The 27,001-nt window shown below is 35.1% G+C and overlaps 1 protein-coding gene across 3 annotated transcripts; it reads right to left on the reverse strand.

The window, feature by feature from the left end:
- Nucleotides 1-2,233: 2,233 nt before the first annotated feature.
- LOC105218683 (intermembrane lipid transfer protein Vps13) lies at nt 2,234-26,775 on the reverse strand. Of its 3 annotated transcripts, none has more exons than XM_054232958.1 (36): nt 26,655-26,775; nt 26,017-26,324; nt 18,348-18,434; nt 18,081-18,278; nt 17,660-18,019; nt 17,369-17,590; nt 17,155-17,291; nt 16,851-17,085; nt 16,502-16,778; nt 14,640-15,219; nt 13,881-14,578; nt 13,167-13,812; nt 12,926-13,081; nt 12,514-12,862; nt 12,307-12,452; nt 11,940-12,237; nt 11,580-11,867; nt 11,303-11,458; nt 10,686-11,216; nt 9,147-9,964; nt 8,916-9,074; nt 8,696-8,854; nt 8,206-8,634; nt 8,000-8,127; nt 7,637-7,928; nt 7,420-7,557; nt 7,218-7,358; nt 6,848-7,146; nt 6,294-6,514; nt 5,832-5,980; nt 4,950-5,771; nt 4,792-4,892; nt 4,583-4,721; nt 4,236-4,519; nt 4,012-4,150; nt 2,234-3,079 (listed from the first exon to the last, which is right to left on the reverse strand). In XM_054232958.1, exons 2-36 carry the CDS (start codon nt 26,114-26,116, stop codon nt 2,876-2,878), a joined length of 10,086 nt encoding a protein of 3,361 aa, XP_054088933.1. In that variant the 5' UTR covers nt 26,117-26,324; nt 26,655-26,775; the 3' UTR covers nt 2,234-2,875. The 3 variants fall into 3 exon arrangements, with proteins under 3 accessions (XP_054088933.1, XP_054088934.1, XP_054088932.1); XM_054232959.1 differs by having other exon boundaries at nt 26,590-26,669; XM_054232957.1 differs by lacking the exon at nt 26,655-26,775 and having other exon boundaries at nt 26,017-26,570.
- Between the last annotated feature and the right edge of the window lie 226 nt (nt 26,776-27,001).

Here is a 27,001-nt window from a genome sequence, read left to right on the forward strand (position 1 = left end):
GTTTTTGTTTAGTATTATTATGGAAATCAATGGTGGTTCTTCATTTAAGTTACTTAGAACAGGTTTGTATTGGATTGTAAAGGACTTTTCAATAACGCTGAAACGGTTCGAGATATCGATGAAATTCTTTATTCCGGTGAAAGTACATTCGATGCCACTATATATGGGACTTGATTTCTTTTGTATGGTCACCACGGGCACGCTTGCAAAAGTCCAGACGCTGAACTCAGTTTTCGACGGGTTTCAAGCATAAATCGACAAATGCGGCTGCAATTTCACATTCGATATTCGTACGAAGTTCATCAATCGTCGCTGGCTGGTTGGCATAGACCATAGACTAGGCACAGCCCCACAGGAATTAGTCTAACGGCGTCTAATCGCTCGACCGAGGCGGACAATTGACTGGACCATTTCGTGAGATAAAATAATAACGTTCACCAAACTTGGTTTTCAATAAATTGAATGTCACTCTCTGGGTGGCTTGTTGTAACCACACATTGTCCAAGACCATATCATCCATTTCGGGCCAGAAATGTTCTGTTTCATTGAGCGGTAGCGATTCCCATTCACAGTAACGGCCGGTCTTGATCATCACGATAGAAATACGGCCCAATGACGCCGCCGGCCCATAAACCGCATCAAACCTTAATTTTTCCGATATACTATTTTGACTCATGGGGTACGTTTGGATTGCTGCCTGACCAATAACTCATATTTTGCTTATTGACGATGACATTCCGTCAGAAATGTGGCAGGATCATCGCTTATTTCGTAGGACGTAGCGCTCTGAAAGTCAAGGAGACTGTCTCCGAGTTTCAGTAGTAAATTTTAATAATTTCAATTCGTTGTTAGATTCCATAAAGACTGAAGACTAAACTCGTTGTTCGGCTTTTAAATTGGAAGTTCCTTTACTAATATGTAACTAGAAGATCTACTCGCCCTCTCAAGGAGACCATCCACTTTCCACAAGATCGACTAAATGAATACCCTATGGGACGAAATATTTGATAGCTTCTTCTTCTCGGCATATTCTACCACAAAGCCGTCAATTCTCTTATCGGTAACATTAAGGATTGTCCTTACAAAATATTTGGAATCATTTTTATATCCAAAGAAGGCCTATACGATGTAGACGAAATACTCACTGTGAAAGAGTTAAATAACCTAAAGATAAAGTATAAGATAGATCTGAGGAACCGAATTAAGGTTTACGCCTGTGTAAAGAAGAATACAGCTTGTGCTGTTGTAGTAACAAAAACCTACCCCAAAATTTTTTGAGGAAGGCTATCGAGTTGACATATATTGGCCGGATAAAAACCCCGAGTTCATTAAAATTCCATGGACCACACTTTTATAGCGGTGTCACGAATAGCTCTCGGTCCTTGTTGTTGTGGTCGTGGCTGAAAACATTCCTCAAATAATTTTAACTTTCCAGTCCTTAGTCGTGTAAAAATTCCGTTCTGTTCTACTTACGTAGACTCTCGTGGGAACGACTTGAATATGTCCCGGTTGTTAATATTTACCAAATAATTTTGAATCTTCAGTTCATTTCCGGATAAAAATCTCGTTCCATTGTGATGTGTCGGGTCTTTCGTGGGAACGGCCGCAAATATCGTTCTGTTGAAATAAAAAAGTGACTATACATATGAAAACTCCTACTTTTCAAGACCACTATCAAGAAAACACCAATGTATGGTATTATTTTCGCACATTTATTTCAGATAACATTTATATGATTGTAAATATATATATATATTTTATGTATGTGTGTAAAAATCGTTAATATATATATTAACATAGTACATTCAAAAGTGTATATTATGTGTTGTTATTGTATGCATTATTGTTTTATTTATTCAACTATCGCAGCAAATAACAGAGTTTACTTTGAAGGCCAGAAGAATTACACAGAAAAAATATATATGAGTTATACCGCCAAAAAGCGCAATACTTTGGTGTAAAATGCTTATATTCATGAAAAGTTGATTAAATATTTCGCTTTTTTATATTCATTGCTGGATTCATTAATGAAAAGTGCCATGAAAAAAGTGCCGCACTTTCACTAAAATTTTATGATTCTTTCTTCTTGTTTGATGATTGCTAGCAATTATAAAATGTTTCAAACGTAAAAATGTAGTAACTACAACAACAATAATATCGTTTTGCATTTATTCATAGAATTTTTCAGTAACAAAATTATTTATGTGATGCTTAGTTTCATTGAATATATAAGTGTATGTATATATGTATTTAGGTACATTATATGTATATCTTTTTTCAATATTCAACATGTATAAAAAAGTAGTAATAATAATAATTCAGCGGAAAATTATTGTTTGCTTTCTTGCTTTAGCAGTAACAACGAGGTAGTCGCTCGTAATGTGAAACGTCAAAAATAAAGGAAAAGAGTTTTGGTACATAGTGTAAACTACATAAAAATACAGGATGGAGCGTGTACAATAATATTATTCATAACAGTATCGGAAAACAACAAAAAAAAAAAAAATGTAAGAGAAACAAAAATTAATATAAATCCATGTTAGAAAAGCTTAACAGTTAGTGTTTAAAAGTACATAGTGCTTGATTTCATTTCAACCGCAATATGCTTACATTTAGTATATATTAAAATATCAATTTTCAAATTCAGTTTATTACTTCATTTTTTTTAGTAAAATTTTTTTTCGGTGCACACTCGATCGTTGTTGAATTCATGTCGTTTGTGTTGCGTTCGCAGCTTTAAAGCGCTTTCATTTAGCTTGTTTAGCTTACAGCCATTTAATTTTGAAACAGCAAATTCTGGTTTTTGAGTATCAAAAACGGTGATGAGCAGCTAAGGCTGCCGCACAGCACGCATATTAAGCGGTAGATGAAAAGGTTACACTTTCTTGTGTTGAGATTCCAAAATTTCAATTAGACGATCACGTCGCTTCGCATCCTTTATGGTGATTTGTTTGCGTACCACTTCGTTGGTTGAAAACATGCCCATGACTTTTTTGTTTTGCTTTTTCAGTCTGATTTCCACTCCCTTATCGGTGGGCGTGAATACGTCGATGTTTTCAAAGCGATATTTCCATTGGACCTGGAGGAGAAAGTAAAGGAATATAAATGAGAATTTATAATAAATAATATTAAATAAATTTCTAATCGAAAACGTTCTCAAGAAGATTGCAAATTTTATGAATTTATGTAGTGTTTATAGTGAGACACCCTGTGAAAAACACAGAATTTTTTAAATTAAATATTTTTTAACTCTCACAACAAATCGGAGCCCTGACACCTCCATAAAAATTGATATCATCGAATACCACCTCCCATACAAAGGTTATGTTGAAAATTTCGAAAAGTGCGTTGACTTACTAACGGAAAACATCAGAAACATTAAATTTTAATGTGGGCGTGTCGTCGCCCACTTATGTATCAAAAACCATATCTCAAAAACTACTCGACCAATTTCAATGAAATTCGGAATGTAATATTTTAGAAAAATTGTCTAAATTGGACTATAACTTTTCAAGGCCCCTGATATCGAACATGAATAACTCAGTATTTTTCAACGCAAATATCGGTAAAACTCTCAGATATTTTAATTTAATTCAGAGGGATTTTTTTTAATAGAGTATCTCTGTACCAAAAATGGTTAAAACTGGTCATAACTTCCCCTAGACCTAATTATAGGTATTTCAAAAATATGATGGACATAATACCTTATAAATCGGTTAATATGTGGGATATCTTAGACAAATTAAGTATGCATATAGTCTTGGATATAGTGTATCTTGGTGGTGCAAATGAGTCAAATCGCTTCAGGAATTATCTCAGCCCTCATATACCACATTGGACTTTATATCGAATATATGGGTCAGATTGTGTGTTACTTAATAAAACTATATCAATAAATTGCGAGAGTATAAAATGCTCGGATGCACGCGAACTTAGCATTTCCTTACTTTTTTTATTTTTCTAGTTAACCTAACTTTTTTTGAAAAAAATTTTGAGTTAAATGTTACTTACCGTATATGTGCCGAATAGATCGTTCTTCGTTGCATGTATAACACGATGATTCGAAACGACAAAAAATTCATGCTTTGGTACCAACTCCTCACAGTGTATAAACACATCGGTGCCGGCGTATTTGCCCTTTTCGATTTCTCTGTATAAGAAATTGTATTAAAATATTAATAAATTTTATTAAATTTTTCTACACAAATATATTTTACTGTTATTAGTATACATACCTGAAAACACGATTGCCCTCCGCCTCGGCGCGACAATATGGCCGTATCACATTGTCCTGATGTACGTAACGCGGTGCACGCAAGCGCATTGTGTCGTGTTGTCCCTCAGCAGCGCGACGCACGGCACCAAAGCTGCCACTTGCAAAATCAACCACACCGGCTGTCGGTTGGGCGACAAAACCAATGACGCCCTTGCCGACACCCTTAAAGAAGCCCTCAACACCCTCTTCACGCGCACCAGCAACAGGTTTGGTTACAACACCCGAGACGCCGTCAACGAAGCCCTGCGGAAGGGTAAATGAAGGTTAAAAGATATATTTTTTAAACTAATTTAGGTTAGTACACACCATAACCAAACTTTTGCCGCTGCGCGCTATGCCTTCAGAGAATGTTTGCGGTTTCTTATTCATGTGTAGGCGACGCTTCTTCTGATACTCTTCATCAAATGTAAGTGCAGCCAAACCTTTGCCCATAGCGCCGGTGATTCTTAAAATATGAAAACAAAAATTAATTTATTAAATGTGAATCTAAGAATATTCGTTCCGAAAGTACTTACTTCGATACCGCACCAGCTGCACCACCCACTGTATGTCCGAAAAGTGATTTAACACCGAGCGCTAGACCTTGCGCGAATTCGCCGGGTCCTTGTATAGCACCCTATGGAGACAACGCAAATTAATAACAGCTTTATTACACACTCCACGCAAAATTTACCTGGAATGGTTCATAGAACAAATCTTCGACACCCTTCTTCAGGCCAACAACTAAGCCATATGGATTGCCGAGTACATCCAAACCCAAAACAAGCACGTACAGCTGTTTCAGCGCTTGACCGGTGTAATGTGTTGTGATCTCTGAAGTTAGCTGCTGTTGCGTGAAGAACTGATACTCGCGTTCGAAGAAAGCCAAACGGAAAACAACATCATTTACATCGGTTAAAGTAACACCCACACCTTGCACCAGCGTCGAGAGTATACCCGGCAAAGCGGTGGTATCCGAGCCGGCCATTGAGAAGCTGACGTGTATTTTAATTGGACCCAAATGCAGATTATCATAGAAATTCTTTTGTTCCTGCGCGGAATGGGTCTCCACCAGATCAGCTAATGGCTTTTCGATGGATTCAACATTCATATTGAAGAGTTTCGCCGCTTGCACATCGTCCACCTTGCTGGCGAACATATCGGCGAGCGCTGTAAGGAACATTAGATCCACTTTGAAGTGGAATTCCTGTATCAGCATTGTAGCGTATTTGTATTGTTTCACAGTGGAGTTGGGCACCACCCATTGCACGACGCTGACTTCGATAAATGGCTTCAGAACTGTCGTTGTGGCTACACTCTTAGGTGGCGGTATTGGCGCCAACACAACCGGGAAGATGTAATCGTTTAATTGATTGTCAATTTGAATTTTATTGATTTTCGCATGTAGCTGCATTTGATAGGGCGACGTGCGCATTTTGAACCAAACACCTGGATAGAAAGTGCGATGCAGTTCACGTTCTTTATTCTTTTTAAGTATCATATGTTCGAAATCGACCTGAAATTTATTGATTATTGATTAGAAACAATCATTATAGTAAATCGTATATAGACATACCTCATATTTGGCATCCAGATAGTACTTCTTCACTAGATTCACACTACGGTCGACCAAATACTGTTGGTACTGTTCTTCCAGCTCTGCTGTCTCGTGTATATTCATCTGCTTATAGTGTTTTGAGCCCTTCTTTTGCTCCCAAATAACACCTGTAATCAATAAAACACAAATTTTAAAATACAGTTGAACTTCCCTAATTCGAATAACCATAATACACAAAAAATACTTCAAATTTAGAGAGACTTCGAGTTATGGAAGGTAATTTTTATGAAATTTGACTACTATTGCCAATTCAAGAGTTCGAGTTATGGAAGTTCAACTGTACTTGAAAGCTTCTTTTCCACTCCAGCGTTAGTTAGTCAATTTAGTTTGAAAAAAAGTTCAAATATTTTTAAAAATTTTATTAAAAATTCTAACCTTAAATTTTCACTGAAAAATTACCAAAAATTCGTGGACTCTTACCTGAGCTTGCTATACCCATATACAATATGGTTGTGTTAATCGCATTGTTAATCAATGAAAAGCCAATGCCATGGATGCGTACTTCCATCGACTGTGTAATCTTCTGTATGGTGGCGCTGCCTTCAAGCTTCTTAGCAATACCAACATCTTTAGTAAGAAGCAACACACGCTGCAAACCATCCAAAAATGTAACCCAGTAAGCTGTCGAACCGTCATTGATTCTACAAGTAGAAAAAAAAAAAATTAGAAGAAAAATGTAAAAGAAAAATATATTAAAAAATATATATTTTATTAGAAAAATAAATTTATAAAAAATATTTAAAAAAAAATTAAAAAAAAAAATATTTAAAAAAATTAAAAAAAAAAATATTTAAAAAAATTAAAAAAAAAAAATATTTTAAAAAAGTTTTATTATAAAAAAAATTATAAAAAAGTAAAAATTTAAAAAAATTAAAAAATTTAAAATTTAAAACAAAAATTAAAAAAAAATTAAAAAAAAAATTTAAAAAGAAAATTAGAAAAAATATAATTTCTAAAAATCACACTTCACTCACTTCATTTCACCGATTTGATCACGTCTCAGATCCGTCTCGGCTTTAGTTTTGCTTTTTTCATTTATAGTTACACCAAAATCAAAGACAATGCTATTCTCGCCGGATGGGTGTGACCAAGCGTGCAGCAATTTTGTAAATGGTTTCACCACCACATTGTCTTTAACATCCTTCTCTTGATAGACAATTGGTAAATCGGTGTGATTAATGATTAAGCCAGGCGCATCACCGGGATTAAACTCATTGAATATGATATAAACACCGCCTTCAGTGGCTTGCACATCCACATTAATGCCACCGTACTGAGAAGAAAACGAGAAATAAGAGAGCTGTATATTTATTTTAAATTTATATTGGACTCTCTAGTAACTACCTTATTGCCTGGCAGTTTGAGGAGCGTACATTGCGCCTCGGAGTATTTAAAAGCAGGTGTGCATTGGCCGAGTACGCGTGCGATAAGCATAAGATCGGAATCATCTTTGGGCCAGAGTGGTGTACAAGAGTTGGGTAGCACCTGCGGGAGCGGTAAGGGAAAATATTAAAAACAATACATTTATTTATTACAATACACCTACCGTCATCCATGGATCACCCGGTCTGCTTTGCTCTTGTAAATCAATTTCGAAGTAACACTTATTACTTGCAATATAGAATGGTATGAAAGTGATCATTTTCGTAAGCGAATTGTAAGTTAAATGATTGTGTACGCCAATCTGGAAGCGAAAAGAAACCCAATTAGGTAACGTTAAATTTTCTAAATTCCGCAAAATTTTTGCTTATGCGCATGCTTACCTGATATGGTGTGTCTTTGGATTTGCAAGTAACAGCTCCCATTGAACCGGCAACGTCCAACGGTATTTTATTACTCCAATCACCGTTATCGACACGTATTGTGGCAGCTTTTTTGTCAAAGAAGAATTTCTCACGGAAAGAGAATAAGATCGGTCCGTTATATTCTGGTGGATGATAGAGTACATCAACGGTTTCTGCATCGGTTTTATAGCTAAGCATCAAGCCGGTTTTGTTGATCATCCAGAAGGGGCTGTAGAGCGATATCTGCAAAGCGCCACGACGATCTTCGAAACTGAATTGTAAAAAAAAATATGTTGAATTTAAAAAACTATTTTTCAAATATATGCAATTTGTAAACATTACCGCACACATAAATCCATATCCATTTTGGCCTCAGAGTCATAGGAACTAAAACGCCAAGTAGCCATATCATTGTGATCTTCCGAAATTTCAGTGGTGCACGACCAATCCTTCTCCAAATATTGGATAAGCTGTTGGAAAATAAATATTTTTAATAAAATAAATGAAATAAAAATATATCAAATTCAATATAGACAACAACAACCCACCCGCACTACGAGGAAACTACGATTTTCACGCGATTTGCCACTCAATTTCACCGTTGGCAAATGCAGCACATCGCCTGGTGCCACTTCTTTCTCGCCATAATCCAACATATCCTCCTTGATTGCGCTCGTTGTGCCTCTTTCAACACTCTCACTTTCAGCGCTGCGTACACTGCAACCAGCAACCGAGACACTAATACTAATCGGCAATGCATTGCAAAGATATACCGGTGGGCGCAAATGCAGCGTGTAATAGGCGCTCAATATGGTGTATTTGTCACTGTGTTCGTGGAAGATTTCGGTTTTAACACGTTTCGCATTTATATAGAATGTTTCGAAGGTGTCCAAAGGATCACATTGCAATTGCCTGGAATAGTCCAGATCAGTTGGACAGTCGTTCCATTTAATGCCTTGCACAGATATGTTGTAGCCCTTGAGAAGTGAGAAAAAAGCGATTAGAATGTGTTGAAGTATGTAAAACTTGAAAACTAACCTCTAAACTGAAATGTAATTCTTTGATATCAGCGTAAATGGCATGCAGCGGCACATGGAAGACTTTGCCGGGCAGCACTTTGCCTACCAGAATTTTCTCTCTACCCGCGCCATGTTTATAACGATGTATGAGCAAAGGAGTGGTGAAGTGATTGTGAACCTAAAGAGCAGATGTTTATTATATAATTTTTTGACATTCAAGCAACCATATTCATACAAACCTTGACCACACCGTGTATATTGATTTTGGTGGTGCCGAACTCGGAGCGCACCTCGGAGACAATACCCCAAGGATCTTGATTCGAACCGCGATATAATGGGAAATAGCGTTGATCCGATTTGGATACAGGCAGTACAACCTCTTTGTCGATGCCACCCACCTGCGGATTAAGAATTGTTTTTATTTCTTAAATACTTCAATTAATCTTAATTTCTTAAATCCTTCAACTTACCTGCACATATAGGTTATATTCCTCATCTTCTTCATTGGTGATTGTGGACAAATCTTTGGTTTGCAAATAGGCGCGTCCACCAGGCGAGATCCGGCAATCCTTCACTTGCTCTGGCGAAAAGTTGGCATCTGCATCTTCAGCCGCAAATACCAAAGAACTATTCAAGCTGGTGCCTGTCGTGGCTTTAGGCGAGTGACATTCATGCAATGTAAATATGCCACGTCTAAAGTTTATAGAGATATCAAAGCCCGTATCGTTCTCAACAACGTAAGGTGCTACAACTTCGGGTTTGGTAAGACCCTCAATTTGTATGGCCTGTGAGAAGGCCTCACCCAAGACACTTAACAGATCTAAGCAAGACTTGGTAACGGTAAATTGCAAGTCCTCATCAGAATGTATGGCGATTTGTGTTACTTTGCCCAATTCCTCCTCCTCTTGCTCCTCATCGTTATCGTTTTCATTCTTCTGATTTATTATATCCACTTTGTAGGTTAGTTCCCAAGGCAGATACTCCTGCTCACCATTGCGGTTAATGTGTTCATTCATTTCAATGATGGGCTCCCACACGGCTAGGGATTCATTATAATAATTGGTGCTCAATGTAAGCGATCCACGTATTTTCAGATCATCACTCCAGTCACTTATAATGGCATTGAGACGTGTATCGATTGTTATGAGCGGTTTCGTATAGTAACCAATACCCGTTTCGATGACTATCGTGATATTAGGAACTTCAACAACACAACGCTCAGTTTTCCGCCTTTGAGAATCCACAGCTACATGACTCTCGATATACTCTAGCGCCTCGACAGCACGGTCTGTGGAACAGAAGGATGAAACAAAAGAAAAACAGTTAGTAACGGTAAATTAATGAAAAAAATTACTAATAAAAATTAAAAAAAAAAAATAATATAAAAAAGATTAATGGAAAAAAATTAAAAAATAAACAAAAAAACATTATTTAAAAAAAATTTCAAAAATATAAATTTAATTAATTAATTCAAACAAAGAATATAAAAAAATAACAAAAAATTAAAAATATATAATATATAATAATATAAAAAAATTAATAAAAAAATAATTATTATAAAATAATATAAAAAAAATATATAAAAAATTTAAATAAAAAACTATAAAAAAATTAATATAAAATAACATAAAAAAATGAATTTTAAAACATTAAATAAAAAATTAATAAAAAAATAATATCAAAAAATATTATTAATATAAAAATATTATTATAAAAATCATTAAAAAATTTAATTTAAAAAATAATATAATATAAAAAATAATAATTTTAAAACATTAAATAAAAAATTAATAAAAAAATAATATCAGAAAATATTATTAATATAAAAAAATTATTATAAAAATCATTAAAAAATTTAATTTAAAAAATAATTAATAAAAAAAAATTATAATATTATAGAAAAATAATTCCAAAAAAATTAGTAAAAGTATTAAATAAAAAATAATAATTTAATAAAAAATTAATATAAAAAAATAATAAGAAAAAAATATATAAAACAAAGTATTTACCAGCTCTCAAGAACCAATAGCGTTTCTCTTGTAGCGGTTCTTCCAACCACAGTTTCTTGTAATTAGTCTCGAGCCTCATATTCGTCTCACGCTTTGCATTGTCAGCGCTTATGCTACGCATAGCTTTGTTCAACAACTCGATGGTGGCCGGTGAAACATTCAACATAATCTCACTCAATTTCAAGCTGACATGTAAGCCCTCCTCTTCCGGCGTAGAGCCATGCAAACTGATCATGCACGGATGCAATATGTAATGGCGCGTTGCCTCGCGACGCTCTGGCATAAAGGAGCACATATACATTTTCAGCGAATCGATTTGTCCATTGATATTCTGGCGTTCGCCAATGGCGCGATAATTCAATTGCGCCTGCACATTGAATATAATCGCATTGGAATTCATATCGTCCAGATTTTCCACCAGGATTATGTCCGGCTCTTCGATATGTAGTATTAAATTCATTTTCTTGTTATTAACAGCGGCATCTTGTGTGGAGACCGTGCTCACCGTTGGTTTTACGGCGGGCGTTGTTGCTGTGGAAAGGAAATTTAATTGAAAAAAAAAAAATGAATTTGTTGTTGTTTTTACTAGAAAACTATGATTTTTATTAATTCTCTACCTATATTCGGTGCAACAGGACTAGTTGGCGATTTTAGTTCTGGTTTTTTAAGCGCAGTTGGTGTTTCGGTATCTTCGGGTAATTTAAAGAAATCGGCTAATCTCAAAAGGTAGTCAACGCATAAAATCAAATCGAAACTACTAACGCGCACCTCAGCTGTTGGCAGTAGAAAAAATAATAATTTATTTATAACATTTTCAAAAGTGATTAAAAAGAATTATTTTGTTAAATAGCAAACATTTGTAAATTCGAAATTCAAAAACCACATTTCACCTACCAAAAACATCATCCTCCTTTATGCTGGCCGTTAAATCCAACATATAATTCAGCTCGGTCTTGCAAGCGTCTATCATATCCGCTGTAGGTTCGGTTTGTTTATGCAATTGACTTTCGTTCCAGTCTTTGCGACATAGATATTTCTTAATGGGACTTGTATTAGATGTGCGTGTGTCATCGATTTGTATATTGCAAAGCACAATAGAGGTATTCAGTGTGCCATTCACCAATTTGTTGCCCTTCAGCGATAGGAAGTATAAGCCGAAGCGCGCTAAACCCTCATCGTTGTCTGTGGATATGAGGAAAAAAGTTAATAAATAAATATTTATAATCCATAAATTATTTTTCTTTTTTCACTTACTCAACAGCAAATTGATAACAACACCGTCAAACAGGAAACTGAATTTCATTTGCACATGCACCGTACTCTTCTGTGGTGTATTCTGTGCACTCACCACGGCGGCAACTTTACGTTTAGCTGCTGCGCTGCTTGTAGCTGATTCTACATCAATTTTCGACTCCTGTGAACGTTGTTCGTGCAATTTCGGTGTTTGCGGACGTTCGGGTTCTTCGACGGGTGGAAATTCATCGGCACCTTCGCTCAAATTACGATTTAATATTGCCATTATGACAGCGTAATCTTCCATAAAGAGATTAAACTGTTTTTGAGATGAAAAATAATAATTATTATTATTGCATATAGCCGTTTTTTTTAATATAAACTGTACCTCAATGGATTTCAAATGTCCCGAAATATCCATTTCCGGCACCTCTTTGTACCATGTGCTGGATAAATTGCGTTTGACAATTAAAGCGCAGCTAACGGGATCCAAAATATTCAAATGCGACTTGATGCCGTATGCCATATCAACAGCTACAATGTGAAACAGTTATATTTATGTACATTAAATTTACACAAATTTATTTAAACTTACTATCGACCGACGATCGAATACCCTCATCTAACAAAATGGCCGCCTTTGCCAAACGCATATTTTTTAGCTCCAACTTTATTTCATCCAGCACAGCGCGTCGGCTGTCACCCGCTACATCAACTTCAGTAGTGACATTGTTTAATGAGAGGAAACCAAGATCCAACACGATGGCATTGAAACTTTGCGAGTCCATCGGTACAATAATAACGGGTGCTTTCACCTTGATATCGAGCTTCATGCGCGATGCATTCTCATAGGCAACCATAGCGTTTTGTTTCGCAGCATCTGCAGCGGCAGCGCTGGCTTGCGCAAGAGCCGCTTGAGCGGCTTGGAAATTGTTGAGGAAGCTCTAAAAATAATTGAGGAATACATAATTTGTATTTAAAAAATATAAGATGTCAGCAACACATACCAAAACGCCGGTGACAAACCAGTTGAGGAACACTATCTTCATGCCACCAATCGATACAGTTATGCGCATGTCATCCGAATTGTAGTTGGAGGTTTCGTCCAAATTAAACTTGATCACCTGGCACTCGAGCGCATTATCGCCGACAATGGAGAGTATCTACACAGCAACAAAAACAAATATTGAATATAATTTTGGGCTCTCTTCTGTGGCTCTTGTTTCTTCTCTAAAATAAATAACCTACACCACTATGCTTCGTCAATGGATTCAAGTCGGTGACTACGATATCCTTCAAACGCAGATTCAACTCCGTGTAGGATGACTTCAAAATGACATTCGCATCAAAATGTTGCACTTGCATTGAGGCTAAAGGACGTTTGTGACATGTCAGCAGCAATGAAACCTGTTCCAATTTCGCCTTCACATGCACCTGTATGCTGTCAACCACTTTGCCTTGACGTGGCCGATTTTTAGCAGGCGCCAAAGCAGTCAACACATCATCCTCTTCACCCTCTTCAGCAATAACAGAAAGTTTACTAAGAATGCCCGTATCACCAGCATTGCCTACACGATCTTTGGGTATGGCACCCTCGGAATTTGATGACTTGAGCACAGTATCTAATTTGCGTTGTATGGAATCGGCCAGTTCTAGCAATTGCAGTAGCACTTCTTGATGCAGCGTAATATTCAAAGTTGAGAAGTTGATGTTGATCAGTTGTTCGGTAGCATTATATTTGGTGAAGAATTCGGGAGAAGTGCGTTGTGCCATTACGTAGGAGACATTCAGCAGATATTGCAGTTCTTTAGAGAATTTTGGTGTATCGATAATATTTAGTTGATATTGAGAATTCTCAGCACTGCCATGACGTTTCAAATTGATGGCGCCCAAACTGAAAGATTGAAGATTATCGAGAGTATTTAATGAAAATAGCTTCTTCAGAAAGCAACAACTACTCACTTCGCTTCCACCACCATTTCATATGTGCGTTGGTACATTTTCACGCCCAGCTCGAGCACATGGAACGACAATATGGTCTCGACCTCACAAGTCGCCGAGGTGCAACTCTCAATTTTATCAAGCACAATATCATTTGGCATTTCCTCCACGGGTGTACCGTAAGCATTCGAATCCTGTGGCGATTCTACTGTTGAGTCCATGGGCGACTCGGTTGTCTCATTTTTAGGCTCACTCAAATGTGGTTCTTTAACGGGCACCGATTTATTTAGAGCAACGGTAAATTCTTTTAATCTGAATACCAATTCTAAATTCGTATATTGTACAATCTCTTCGGAAAGATCGACTTTCTCTACACGCTTCTTCTGTTTCTTCTCTTGTGTCAAGAAACTAGCTAAGGATAGCTTCGACGAAGCAGTGCTTATAGCTCTCGTGAGTGGTGAGGGTTGTGCAGCCTCACTCTCCGGCAATGGTATGCTTGTGGCGACACGTAAAGCATCGAACATGCGATCTTCCGTTATGTTGAGCGCAATCGAAGGTAACTCAATTTCGATTTTCATCTTCGGCAAACGGGGATCATCATCGACGGCGCACAGGCATACATTGCATAGCACAGATGTTGGTCGTAATATATGCATATCTGATTGCACTGCTGAGGCGAGCGTATTCTGCCAATCCTCGCCAGGGCGTGCGACAACCAGCTGTGAGTGAAAGTTGTTAGAAATATTTCGTGGAAATATATTTTACAAGATAAAAACCAACCTGTATATCAGCAATGCTGACTTGTATTTGATCGTATGCACGTTCCAATACGTTATCTATAGAGACTCGAGTGTCCTCCAACATACCAATCAGATCGCTCGACGAAACATTGTGCGGTTTCGAAGACACGATGAACTTACCCAGCGTTATAACAATTAGCGAATTATCATTACAGTTCGGATTATATTTGCCACCGCTCGGTATAATAACAATGTTCGGCATAAATTGTATATCTATCTCCAGCACAGATTTCGAGTCGATCATATATTGTAGACCAGTGGCGGAACGCTCTTTGAAATTGGCCATGCGTTCAGTTGCGGCTAATTCTAACTCGGACAAATTCGTTTTGGGTGGTGTAAACACTTTAGCCAGTCGTATAATCGTGTCGGCATCGTAGACGACTTGTAGTGGACGCGCCGACACGCGTATACGCTGATCGCATTTCTTATCGAGAGGATTGGTCTCAAAGAATACGTCGAGTAAATTTAATTCATCGGTTGTTTTCGATTCGATCAAAATTGGTGCGACGCCATCTTGATGCAAGCCCAACAGCTTGATTTCGTGCATGCCAACAGTGACGCTAATAACAACAACAATAAATACATATGATTATAAAAAAAAATAATATTATTTTAAAAACAAGTAAGGAAGGGCTAAGTTCGGGTGTAACCGAACATTTTATACTCTCGCAATTTATTTATTTAACTTTATTAATATTATATAATACACAATTTGACCCACATATTCGTCATATATATTGTATAAAGTCCATTGAAAGTTGGAAACCATAATATTAGGTTAGAAGCACCGAGGTCCTCGTGTTCGATATATGGGGCCTTAAAAACCTGTGGTCCGATTTCGGCGATTTTTAGAATGGGGCTGCCACACTATTAACATAGTATTTGTGCAAAGTTCTGCATCGATATCTTCACTAGTGCTTATTTTATATATTGTAAAGTAAGCGATTCAGATCGTCTTCAAAGTTCTGGTTTATAGGAAGTAGGCGTGGTTTGAAGCGATTTGGCCTATTTTCACAACATATCATTGGGATGTAAGGAAACTATTACAAACCAAGTTTCATTGAAATCGGTCGAGTAGTCCCTGAGATATAGTTTTTGACCCATAAGTGGGCGACGCCACGCCCATTTTCCATTTTGTAAAAAAATCTGAGTGCAGCTTCCATCTGCCATTTCTTATGTGAAATTTAGTGTTTCTGACGTTTTTCGTTAGTGAGTTAAACCACTTTTAGGAATTTTCAACCTAACTTTTGTATGGGAGGTGGGCATGGTTATTATCCGATTTCTTTCATTTTTGGACTGTATTAAGAAATGGCTAAAAAAACGACTGCAGAAAGTTTGGTTTATTTAGCTTTATTGGTTTGCGAGATATGTACAAAAAACTTAGTAGGGGGCGGGGCCACGCCCACTTCCCCAAAAAAATTACATCCAAATATGCCCCTTCATAGTGCGATCCTTCATACCAAATTTTATTTCAATAGCTTTATTTATGGCTTAGTTATGGCACTTTATGTGTTTTCGGTTTTCGCCATTTTGTGGGCGTGGCAGTGGTCCGATTTTGCTCATTTTCGAAAGCAACCTTTCCAAGAAATAAGTGTGCCAAGTTTCATCAAGATATCTTAATTTTTACTCAAGTTACAGCATGCACAGACGGACGGACGGACCGACAGACAGACATTCGGATTTGAACTCCACTCTTCACCCTGATCACTTTGGTATATATAACCCTATATCTAACTCGTTTAGTTTTGGGTGTTACAAACAACCGTTATGTGAACAAAACTATAATACTCTCTTTGGCAACATTTGTTGCGAGAGTATAATTAAAATAAATGATTAACAAACCTCAAAGCATTGCCGCCAGGACGTTGTCTTAAATCGCAAGTTGTCATCGAGAAATTGAGCAGCATCAGCGTTTTAAGTTGTTCCAAAGTGAAACTCTCCCTACCAACCACTTCACTGTCATCATAGAGCCCAACTTCCAAGGCTAACAATTTAAATTGCATTTTTATTGCCTCATAGTGCGCTGGCATGTCGGGCGGTGGTGTGCCCTCTTGATAGCCTATAGCTTCGTACAGCTTCGACTTTTCATCCGCTGTCATTGCAGCTTCCAGTTTTTTAACTGCAATAATATAAATAAAAAATTGTTTATAGATAAATTGTACAGTAAATAATATATTTTTGAGTAACCTACCAATATCATTCGATTCGCCATCTTCCGTTTTTTGTCCACCACCAAACCAGCCGCCAAACCACCCGCTCTTCTGTGATTGCCGCGTTTCTTCATCTCTACGGATTTTATCCACCTCAATTTGCACACGCTTGCGTATCAAGACCAAATTGAACAAATCTAACTTCTGTTCGAGTAAGGTGCAGGTTTCAGTGAGACTAGCAGGTGGCTTCTTAGATAGCTCCTTCTCTTTGAAACGCTGTGGAGTAAAAGTTGATTTTTTTAAATGATTATATAACCGTTATATGAGAAAATAAACCGTTATTACCTCTGCATATGTGTTACACAACTGTCGATGCTCTTTAATGTGCTCCCAAGTCCATTCTTTATTGCGCTTCTTGATGTCTTCCTCTAAAATGCTATTGATAGCGAACTTCCACCATTCGCGATAGTGTTTCTTATAAGCTGCAAAAATAAAAACAACAACAAAAAATTAATTTCTATATAATTTTCAATCATCGCTAGTCAAAAGTCTCACTTACGCGTATTGAACGGTCGATATTTTCTATAGCGCACACCCAACTGCATGCGATTCATGGATTCGCCCAGCTTTATCGCCTCCTGGAATTGTGTGCTCGTTAAGCCGACACGCAACTTTTGCATTTCCAAAGCCAAATCGATTTTTGGTATCACAAATGCTGGCGTATCATATTCGGGATTCATATTTAACTGTAATTTACCCATAACCGAAATCGGTCCAACCACTGTGAAAAAACCAAAGTTATTAAAATATATATGTTTCTATCAAACATTAAATAACTCTTAATGCTCACCGTAATTATAATCGTTGGGCACCGAATCCTTTTGTGCGATATTTTTTCGAAACACCTCAGCGAGTTCTTCCTTGGATAGCGCTGAGTACATATTTGTTCTGCAATTCATGTATGCAGACAAAGAGTCGAGATTGGCGATTTTGAAGACACGACTGACTTGTTGTGTTAGATAACATTTCTCCCAGTTCTCATCTGTGGTGTATAGCTCTAGATCGTGTAGTGTCACACCGAGCGCGAAGTTCTCACCCGTCGTGGAGGCATCTTCATAACGTATATGTATATTCGATATTTTCACTTGCAGATTGTTGACAATTTGTGCCGTTAACTTCTCGGAGAAGGTGGCATCCGGTTTGGCTTCATCTGAAAGAAATAATAATTGCTTTAACACTCTATTGCTTCTTATTAATTTACAGTTACATACTTTTCATCAACTCCTTTTTGTGTGCCTCCTCCAACGCTTTGAGCGCCGCTTGTTTTATTTGTAATTCGTACTTTTCCTCTTTCTCGGGATCGTACTGCACTGCCTGTTTGGGGGCAACAAGCATATATAGATCCTCGATTTGTGCAATCACCGGTTGACTGTAGAGATTCTTCCATGGTATTTTCAAGACTAGCTTACCTGTTTAAATCAATGAATTATAGGGATTATAGCGCATACTCAGGATGTTTAAAATTTTATTTTACTTACCCAAAAAACCATAGACAAGCTGCACCGGCAGATCTACCTCATCGAGAGCATTTTCTTTAACCTTGAGGTTATGTAGTACAACATCGCCTGTAAAAAAGTGAAAATATATTTTTTTTAATTATAGCAAAATAATGCTTAATATTTGATTAAAATAACTTCAAAAAATTAATAAATTGTTTAAAAATGTGAAATGTAGATATTTTTAATATACATAAATATACACCTATCAATTTCCCAATGTGAATAAAACCTACCCAGAAACCTAATTAGCAATAAATATATTTACACTTGCATTTGTATTGAGTATATTCATATTATTGGCTTAATATGCAATCAATCATTAAATATTTAAAATGTGCAACCAAATTAACGCTTATCATAATAAGATGAGTGATTTTCTGTGAAAACAGCTATCAGCTTGTCGTACATTTTATGTACATATTACTTTCAGTTGACTCAAATGCATATAAATAGATAATTAACATGCTTCATTTTTTTTAGTTACAATTTGCCTAATTACCCTGTAAAAAATATGCCGTAATAATGACACATCACCGTTGTTTGTTCTTAATTAATTTGTGACAGACGATTGCACCGTTAATATTCAAATGTCACGCAATACATTTAATTGTACGACGCGGGAACATAAATATTTGGAAGTAAAATTGTAATGCGCGTCACACACCTGCGAGATTGACAGGTACATGGGAGTAAGGTGACCAGAAAAAGTTAAGGATTGTACAAAATTTTGTTGAAATTTATTTTTTAGAAATGTGATTAGATAAGCATGTCAAAATTGTAAAGCTATTTTATTGAAAATTTAACAATATTTTGGCCACTAAACAGATTATTTAAAACTATTACAACAACGATAACAAGTAACAATTTTTTATATCACCAAAACCTGGTCACCTTAATATCAATGTAATAAGCTAAAGTATTAATTTTAAGCACAGAATTTTAAGTAATTATGTAAATTTTAATAGAAATCATGTTAGCAGAACGCGGAACCGTCATTTAAAGCGACTAATTAATGCAAATGAAGATGTCAACGCACCTTCATTTGTTTTAAAATCAGCTTAGGCAAGTTTCATATACTATAAACTATAAGCTAACAATAGTATGATTTTATGACAATAAAATATATATTATTTAAACCAAATTACACATACACTGCTGTTTTATGAATAGCGCCAATGCCAGTGAAGGTGTTGATAACGAAACTGAAACTCTTAAGGTACGGTTCAATGGCATTGTAAACAAACAGTCGATGGTGGTGTGTGAGTGAAGAAATCTGTTTATATACATACCCTGCCAGCCAGGCCTAACCACTTTCCCCTCATGTTTCTTCAATTACTAACACCAACGCACACGTTTGGGTTATTTTGTTTTTGTATTCGTACGTGTGAGGGGAATAGTGGTTAAAAAACTCACAAGCAGCATTGGTGGCCTATGGCAAACTCACCACTTTTTTTACCACTTTTGTGGGTTTAAAAAACTTCGGTTTAACCAGCTTTTTCACCACCTTTGGCTGGCAGGGTACATATATGTCTATAGACAAACAAATACTTATACATATTTGTATTATTTATTGCCTAGAAGTGGTCAATAAGTGTTTACGCAAAGCAAATAAATGCAAAGAGTCATAAGCACAAGCAGCTACGACCGGCCGCCTTCTTTGTCTTAATTGTAAAATAATAATTAAATTTTTTTCTATTAATAAAATAATATTTTAATTGTTAAAACTATTGTGAAAAAAGTCTGTTTATAAGGTCGGGTGAAATTTGGCCATCAATTGCCGACAAATATGTCAAAATAGTCAGACGTTTGGAATTTTAATTAATGTTTACCCATAGTGTTTGTAACACTTGCTGGAATTCAATAATGTAATTGTTCAATTTGTATACACTATGTAACAAAATTGCTCCAAAATAGTCACAAAATTCATTTTGTATCGCTTAAGAGTTATTTTAAAGACTTAAAATGATTTTTTCTTGGAATCTCGGAAATGTTACGAAGAATACAAATTATCTGAACATAATTATTTGCGGTTTTTTTGTTTTTTCGAAATCTCTTAAAAAAATGATAAATAGCTTTTCCTCATTTACTTATAATTTTAAATAAACTATTTTAATAAAAATAAATAATAAATAAATAAAATAAAATTAAATATTAAATACGCGAGTTGTTCAGCTTTAATAAACATTATTTAAAACAAGTAAGGAAGGGCTAAGTTCGGGTGTAACCGAACATTTTATACTCTCGCAATTTATTGACGTAATTTTATAAAGATAACACAAGTCGACCCATATATTTGGTATAAAGTTCAATAGAATAACGAAAATCATCATAAATAGTATATGGGGACTGAGGTAATTCCTAAACCGATTTCACTCGTTTTCACCACCAAGATACAATGTATCGAAGACTATACGCTCACTTAATTTAATATTACTTATAATTAGGTATATGGGATCTGGGGGAAGTTATGACCCGATTTTTACAATTTCAGGTACAGAGAGAAACTGTTATAAGAAAAAAATTCAGAGAGAATGAATTACATTAAAATATCTGAGGGATTTACCTATATTTTCGGTGAAAAATTAACCTTAGGCACTAGATTCTTCATGTTCGATATCAGGGGCCTTGAAAAGTCATGGTCCGATTTTGACAATTTTTCCACAAGTGATGTCACAGCTCAAATACAGTATTTGTGTAAAGTTTTATTCCGCTAGCTTCATTGATTCCTTATGAATACATTATAAAGTGAACGAATCAGATGGAATTCAAAATTGAGTTATATGGGAAGTAGACGTAGTTGTGAACCGATTTCGCCCATATTCCACCCGTGTCAGTGTTATATACCGAATTTCATTGAAATCGGTCGAATAGTTCTTGAAATATGGTTTTTGACCCATAAGTGGGCGACGCCACGCCCTTTTTCCATTTTGTAAAAAAATCTCAGTGCAGCTTCCTTCTGCCATTTTTTATGTAAAATTTGGTGTTTCTGACGTTTTTCGTTAGTGAGTTAACCCACTTTTAGTAATTTTCAACCTAACCTTTGTATGGGAGGTGGGCGTGGTTATTATCCGATTTCTTTCATTTTTGGACTGTATAAGGAAATGGCTAAAAGAAACTACTGCAGAAAGTTTGGTTTATATTGCTTTATTGGTTTGCGAGTTATATACAAAAAACCTATTTGGGGGCGGGGTCACGCCCACTTTTCCAAAAAAATTACATCCAAATGTGCCCCTCCCTAATGGGATCCTATGTTCCAAATTTCATTTTCATAACTTTATTTATGACTTAGTTATGACACTGTATAGGTTTTCGGTTTCCTCCATTTTGTGGGCGTGGCAGTGGACCGATTTTGCCCATTTTCGAAAGCAACCTCCTCAGGATGCCAAGGAACATGTGTTCCAAGTTTCATTAAGATATCTTAATTTTTACTCAAGTTATCGCTTGCACGGACAGACGGACAGACGGACGGACAGACATCCGGATTTCAAATCCACTCGTCATCCTGATCATTTATGTACATATAACCCTATATCTAACTCTTATATTTCTTGGTGACACAAACAACCGTTATGTGAACAAAACTATGATACTCTGTGCAACAGGTTGCGAGAGTATAATAATAAAGTTGAAATTTCTGTTGCTGTTGCAAATATGAATACACAAACCAAATTTAGATGCTCAATAAATTTCTAGCGGAATGTATTCACAATGCTGTCATAGGTTAATTGGCAGCATGTGGTACATACCATAGGTCTCGAATTTATGAGGAGTGTCTGAGCGAGAAATTCAATTAATTTGAAGAGGTTAACATACTGATACAAATTGACATGAGTAATATTAATGTTTATACATAAAGTAGTATTGAAACAGTTTTAGGTTGGAAAATTATTCACAAAAACTAAACCTATTAACCTACATATATGGAAGGTTATATTTTGAAAATAAATATAATATTTTAAATTTTTATGGAACTATAGTTGTGTTTATTTTATAAAATATTTTTTGAAGTTGTTTTGTAAATTTTTTCTTAGCTTTCTATACCACTGGAGTCAAGTCTCTATAACCGAGATAATCCCGAATTTAGATTCGGTGAAATACGGTCAACTCGGCAGTATTTCTCAACATTTCTTGAGTAATGTTTTCCTCTGCAGTCGCGACAACAACATTTAGCTTATCACTGCTAAGCATGAACTCAAGCAGGTGGCTCTTTCTTCCAGACAGTAAGCAATCTCTTATCTGAACGAGTTGCTTTTCGTAAACATAATAAATTTATTCTGCTTTATGGATAAGAATATTCTCGAGAGAGAGAGAGAGTCAATAAATAAAATATTAAATTTAAAATAAAACAAAAATATACATACATACATACTTGCATGTAGTGCTATCAATATTTTTTTCAATTTCTGCTGTTTTACTAACATTTTTATGTACATAGTTTATAAAGTATATAGTATAAACTCGTATAAGTCAGTTGAGTAGAACTTGACACTCCTGTGTTAGGTTTCTATGTCAAAATATGTATATATCTCATACATATATCTCTGTATGTCAACATTCTTAATGATTAAATTGATACCGATAAGCTAAACAGTTGGCTATCACCGGAAATACAACCGCGAATTGATGTAGTAAAAGTAAATTGTACCACTGGTGCATAAACCAGGTCAGTACAACGCGGAGCATAATAAATCAAACTGTGAAATACATACATACATATTTCATTATATATAGTATATAAATATACAGAAATAAATAATTTTTTTTTAAGTTATATCCCCATAAATTATTATATACCATTAAATTTTAAGCCTTGTGAAAACACCGTTTCTAGGTATATGCTAAAACAATTTCTAAATTTATGCTAGTAATAAAGCGTACAATTTTTTACAAGAAACTGAAAAGAACTGGTTACTAAAGTGTTTGGAGGTCAAATCGCTGCCCAACTAAGACAAGAAAAGCGAACACGCATACATCTAAATGTAAATTAGAGTCTCTTAGACAGCTTAAAAAAGCATATTTCTTTACAATACACATCCACTGTGGAATGTGTAATTGCGTAAATATATGTAGCTCAAAACAAGCAAATCAAAAATAAAAGCTTTAGCATTGTTCTCTAAATTAAGTTACGTACAATTTTAAATTAAAATGTTGAAAAAAGATATTAATCAGAGGAAAACTTCAACAAGTTTGGGCATACCAATTACAAAAAATATGTAAATCTAAATCTAAATCATATATTTATAAGTGAAAAAAAAGAGAAGCGGAAAACGTATGAAGTCATACTTCAACGATATTTGTATTGTATTTAAATAGATGTACAAAAAGGAATACATTTTTAATTTTCTGTATACCGTATAATTTGTTTTGAAATGCTAAGTGGTGAAATAAAAGCCCATTGAAATAATATCAAATAATTGAAAGGCTTTTAATATATACATATGTATAGCATATACACACATTCGTCAAAGCAAGAATCAACAAGGGGCTATTAAATGATAAATGTAGAATTACCATAAAAAATACACCGAAAGTCTGCCAAATCGACATTTCACTTTACCGGTATTCAGTTCTCGACGTTCTACTGACTGCGTTCTGGTCTGGGTAAACGTAACCGCAACTGTGTTTATATGCCACCAACGACTCTCTCCTCATATTCTTTTCCATTACATATAGTGACCAATTCAACTTAATCAAAAAGGAATACTGTTTAACGGTCACAGCGGTGTCTACAAGTTAATATTCCGGTTTTTAACCGCAAAACTTAACTTGAATATAAAAACTTCTTTAATATAAAATATTGTAATTGAGTGTATAAGGTTTTCATATGCTTAATGTAACACTTACGTACATTTGCGGATGGACTACTTGAGGTTTTAAACCACATGAGAAGCAACAGGGCCAGTGAAGCCCCATGTGGCGCAGTAATCGAATCGATGTCGTCACGGACAACATGTGAATGAAGTTGAATTAAGATTTTAATCACAAACGCATATTAATACATATAGAATTGCCTTCAAATGCTTTAACTGCTTTAAGTTCTCGATGAAATTTAAATTTTTTCTGGCTTTCAATATGAAGTTGACCTAACCAGCAGTTTTTGGAATAAAGTTTTAAATAAATTTCTGTTTACATATATTGTGTTGTACATAACAACAACACACCATTAATGACATCACTTCGGAGTTAAGTAGGTAAAAATGGTGGAATAACAAGATGAAGGAGAAAATAAACAAAAACGGAAAAGTTAAGTTCAATGTCAATGTTAAATTAAGTTTCATGCGTACAGACATAGCTTTGCATGTACATAAATATCTACATATATTATATACACCCAGTTTTTTAAGAAATTATGCATTGATAAAATTTTTAAGAATTTGCTTTATGAGTTCATAATTACAAATATATATTTTGATATATTATTTTATTTATAAGGATTTCATGGAACTACACAACAGTCTATATGAAATGTCGTCCAACATAAGTATTATTAATGACGAATACAAATAAATTGGGTTAAGTCTTGCATATAATATCAGGCGATTTTGTTACTTTTAAAATGACTAATATATACAAATATTCACATCTGAATGCATTCATTGTATTTATAAAGATATGCTATGTTTAATTTCGAGACCTTTTATCAGCTTGTCAGATACAAGCTATTCGAAAGCTTGGTGTGCCAAAAGCAAGTATATACATAATACAAATATGTGAATGTAAATACGCATTGTACCTGTTTGTATGTTGTTTTACTTTATTAATTTAAAATTTTTGAAATACTTTATGTACAATGTAATATAAAATTACTTGTTTATAATAGCTAACATATGTTATGCTGACAATAATATGAAAACACAAATATTTTCACACAAATATTATTTGAAAACACAAATATTTTCACTTATAAACACTTTGTGCATAAAGTATACACACATACATAAGTATTTATTTCCACATAAAAAGAATTCGGCGATGGAGCATGACTGATTCATCAACAGCATGCAACAGTTGAATATTGCGAAAGCAAAAACACAAACAGCAGGTCTTCCCTAGTTGGATGCAAGCAGCAGCACCCACCCACCCAACAAACATGTTGGTTGGAACTAGCGTGAATAGGTATGCGTGAATATGTAAATACCAGCAGCATACAAAGAGCTAAAATGCTAGAGAAATAAACAATAGGAAATCGTGTAGAAAAAGTATTACACAAATAAATTTAGGTCAACAGTAGACAAGCACGAGGAGGCAGCGAAGCAGACTGTCGGTGATGATAGGCATTAAAATTCAAAGTTTTTTGTTTGGTTCTAAATGAAAATACATACACTTGTATGTATGACGATATATTATAAATGAAACAAGGCGTAGATATTTGTGAAGGATAAGGTCACCGTGGCAGTGCTCGAACAAAAAAGATTAATTATTCTTTTGGGGACTAATAGAAAAAAGGAAAAATGCGAAATATGAATTTTGCGTGCAGAACTTGCATAAAAGTGTTTGATAAGTAATAAATACACATAGCTACTATTTAAGGTGTAAAGGTATGGCATTGTCTATTAAGCATATGGTACCACGCATTTTTTTTCAATGCTAGATACATATTTGAAAAATATGGAATTTATTAAATTTATAGTTATTGTAACAAACTTACCGCCCCAAATTCCAATTTTGAGCTGCTTTTTATCCAAGTTTTCGACATAATCACCTAGTACCTTATTTAGTACATCGGTGACCACCGACTCGAAAACCATATTGTTGCTGCCTTAAGGTTACAGAGATGGCTTGGTCGTCAAAAAGGTATGTGGTAGAACAAATTTTAGCCAACAGCGAAAATGTTGGACATTAAACTTTTCAAACAATTTTCACAGTTTCTTAATAGCACTTTATTATTACAAATTCGGTTTGTTTAATTTTATATCCTTATTGATTTTCTCGCTAAGTTACTGCAACACAACGCACCTAAACGTTAGAAAAAATGCACAGATAATTATATTTAAATTGCTCATTGGCATTCATATATTCACTTTGATACGATTTCTTGTTGTTTTCTGGGGTGCAAAAACAAAATAAATATTATTATGACATCATCAAACCCGAATCGATGTCAATGGCAAATAGCACACAACCCTATATAATAACGCACGCAGGTATATTAGTATATTTAATATATATTTGTTTAATTATATACATATATAAACAAATATTATTATTTTTTTTTTGTTACATAGAGCACAACTTTTCACTATTTGGATTTTATAGTCAACCAAAAAATCTTTTAGACGCACTAACCACATTAGATGTTGCAAGAAAATTCCAATTTGACCAACTAACTTGTAAATGTCAAAAGTACGAAACTTGTCTTAAAGCAAAATCCCAAAACAGCTGTTCATTATTGTGATTATCAATTTTATAGGGTTGCATCAGAGAACCTCAAAATTTTACATGGAACATAATGCAGGGTGTGGCCAATTTTCAAAGATCAGCTATACCGAATATTCGTAAAAAAATCATATTCGCAAATAACATTTGCGCCTATACATTGTATAGATCTGCTTGTTAAACTAATATGTACACACAAAGTAAAATATTAAATATTTTTAGGTTTTGAAGAAATTTTGCCAACTCGGCCTTATGAA

The sequence above is a fragment of the Zeugodacus cucurbitae genome, chromosome 6 (assembly GCF_028554725.1).
Source record: "Zeugodacus cucurbitae isolate PBARC_wt_2022May chromosome 6, idZeuCucr1.2, whole genome shotgun sequence".
Taxonomy (NCBI): domain Eukaryota; kingdom Metazoa; phylum Arthropoda; class Insecta; order Diptera; family Tephritidae; genus Zeugodacus; species Zeugodacus cucurbitae.

Coding starts and splice junctions, on each gene's coding strand:
- LOC105218683 (XM_054232958.1), bottom strand. CDS start 26,116: ATGGTTTTCGAGTCGGTGGTCACCGATGTACTAAATAAGGTACTAGGT. Junction 12,863..12,925: donor GGTTTGTCACCGGCGTTTTG/GTATGTGTTGCT, acceptor AATTATTTTTAG/AGCTTCCTCAACAATTTCCA. Junction 6,515..6,847: donor GATCAAATCGGTGAAATGAA/GTGAGTGAAGTG, acceptor TTCTACTTGTAG/AATCAATGACGGTTCGACAG.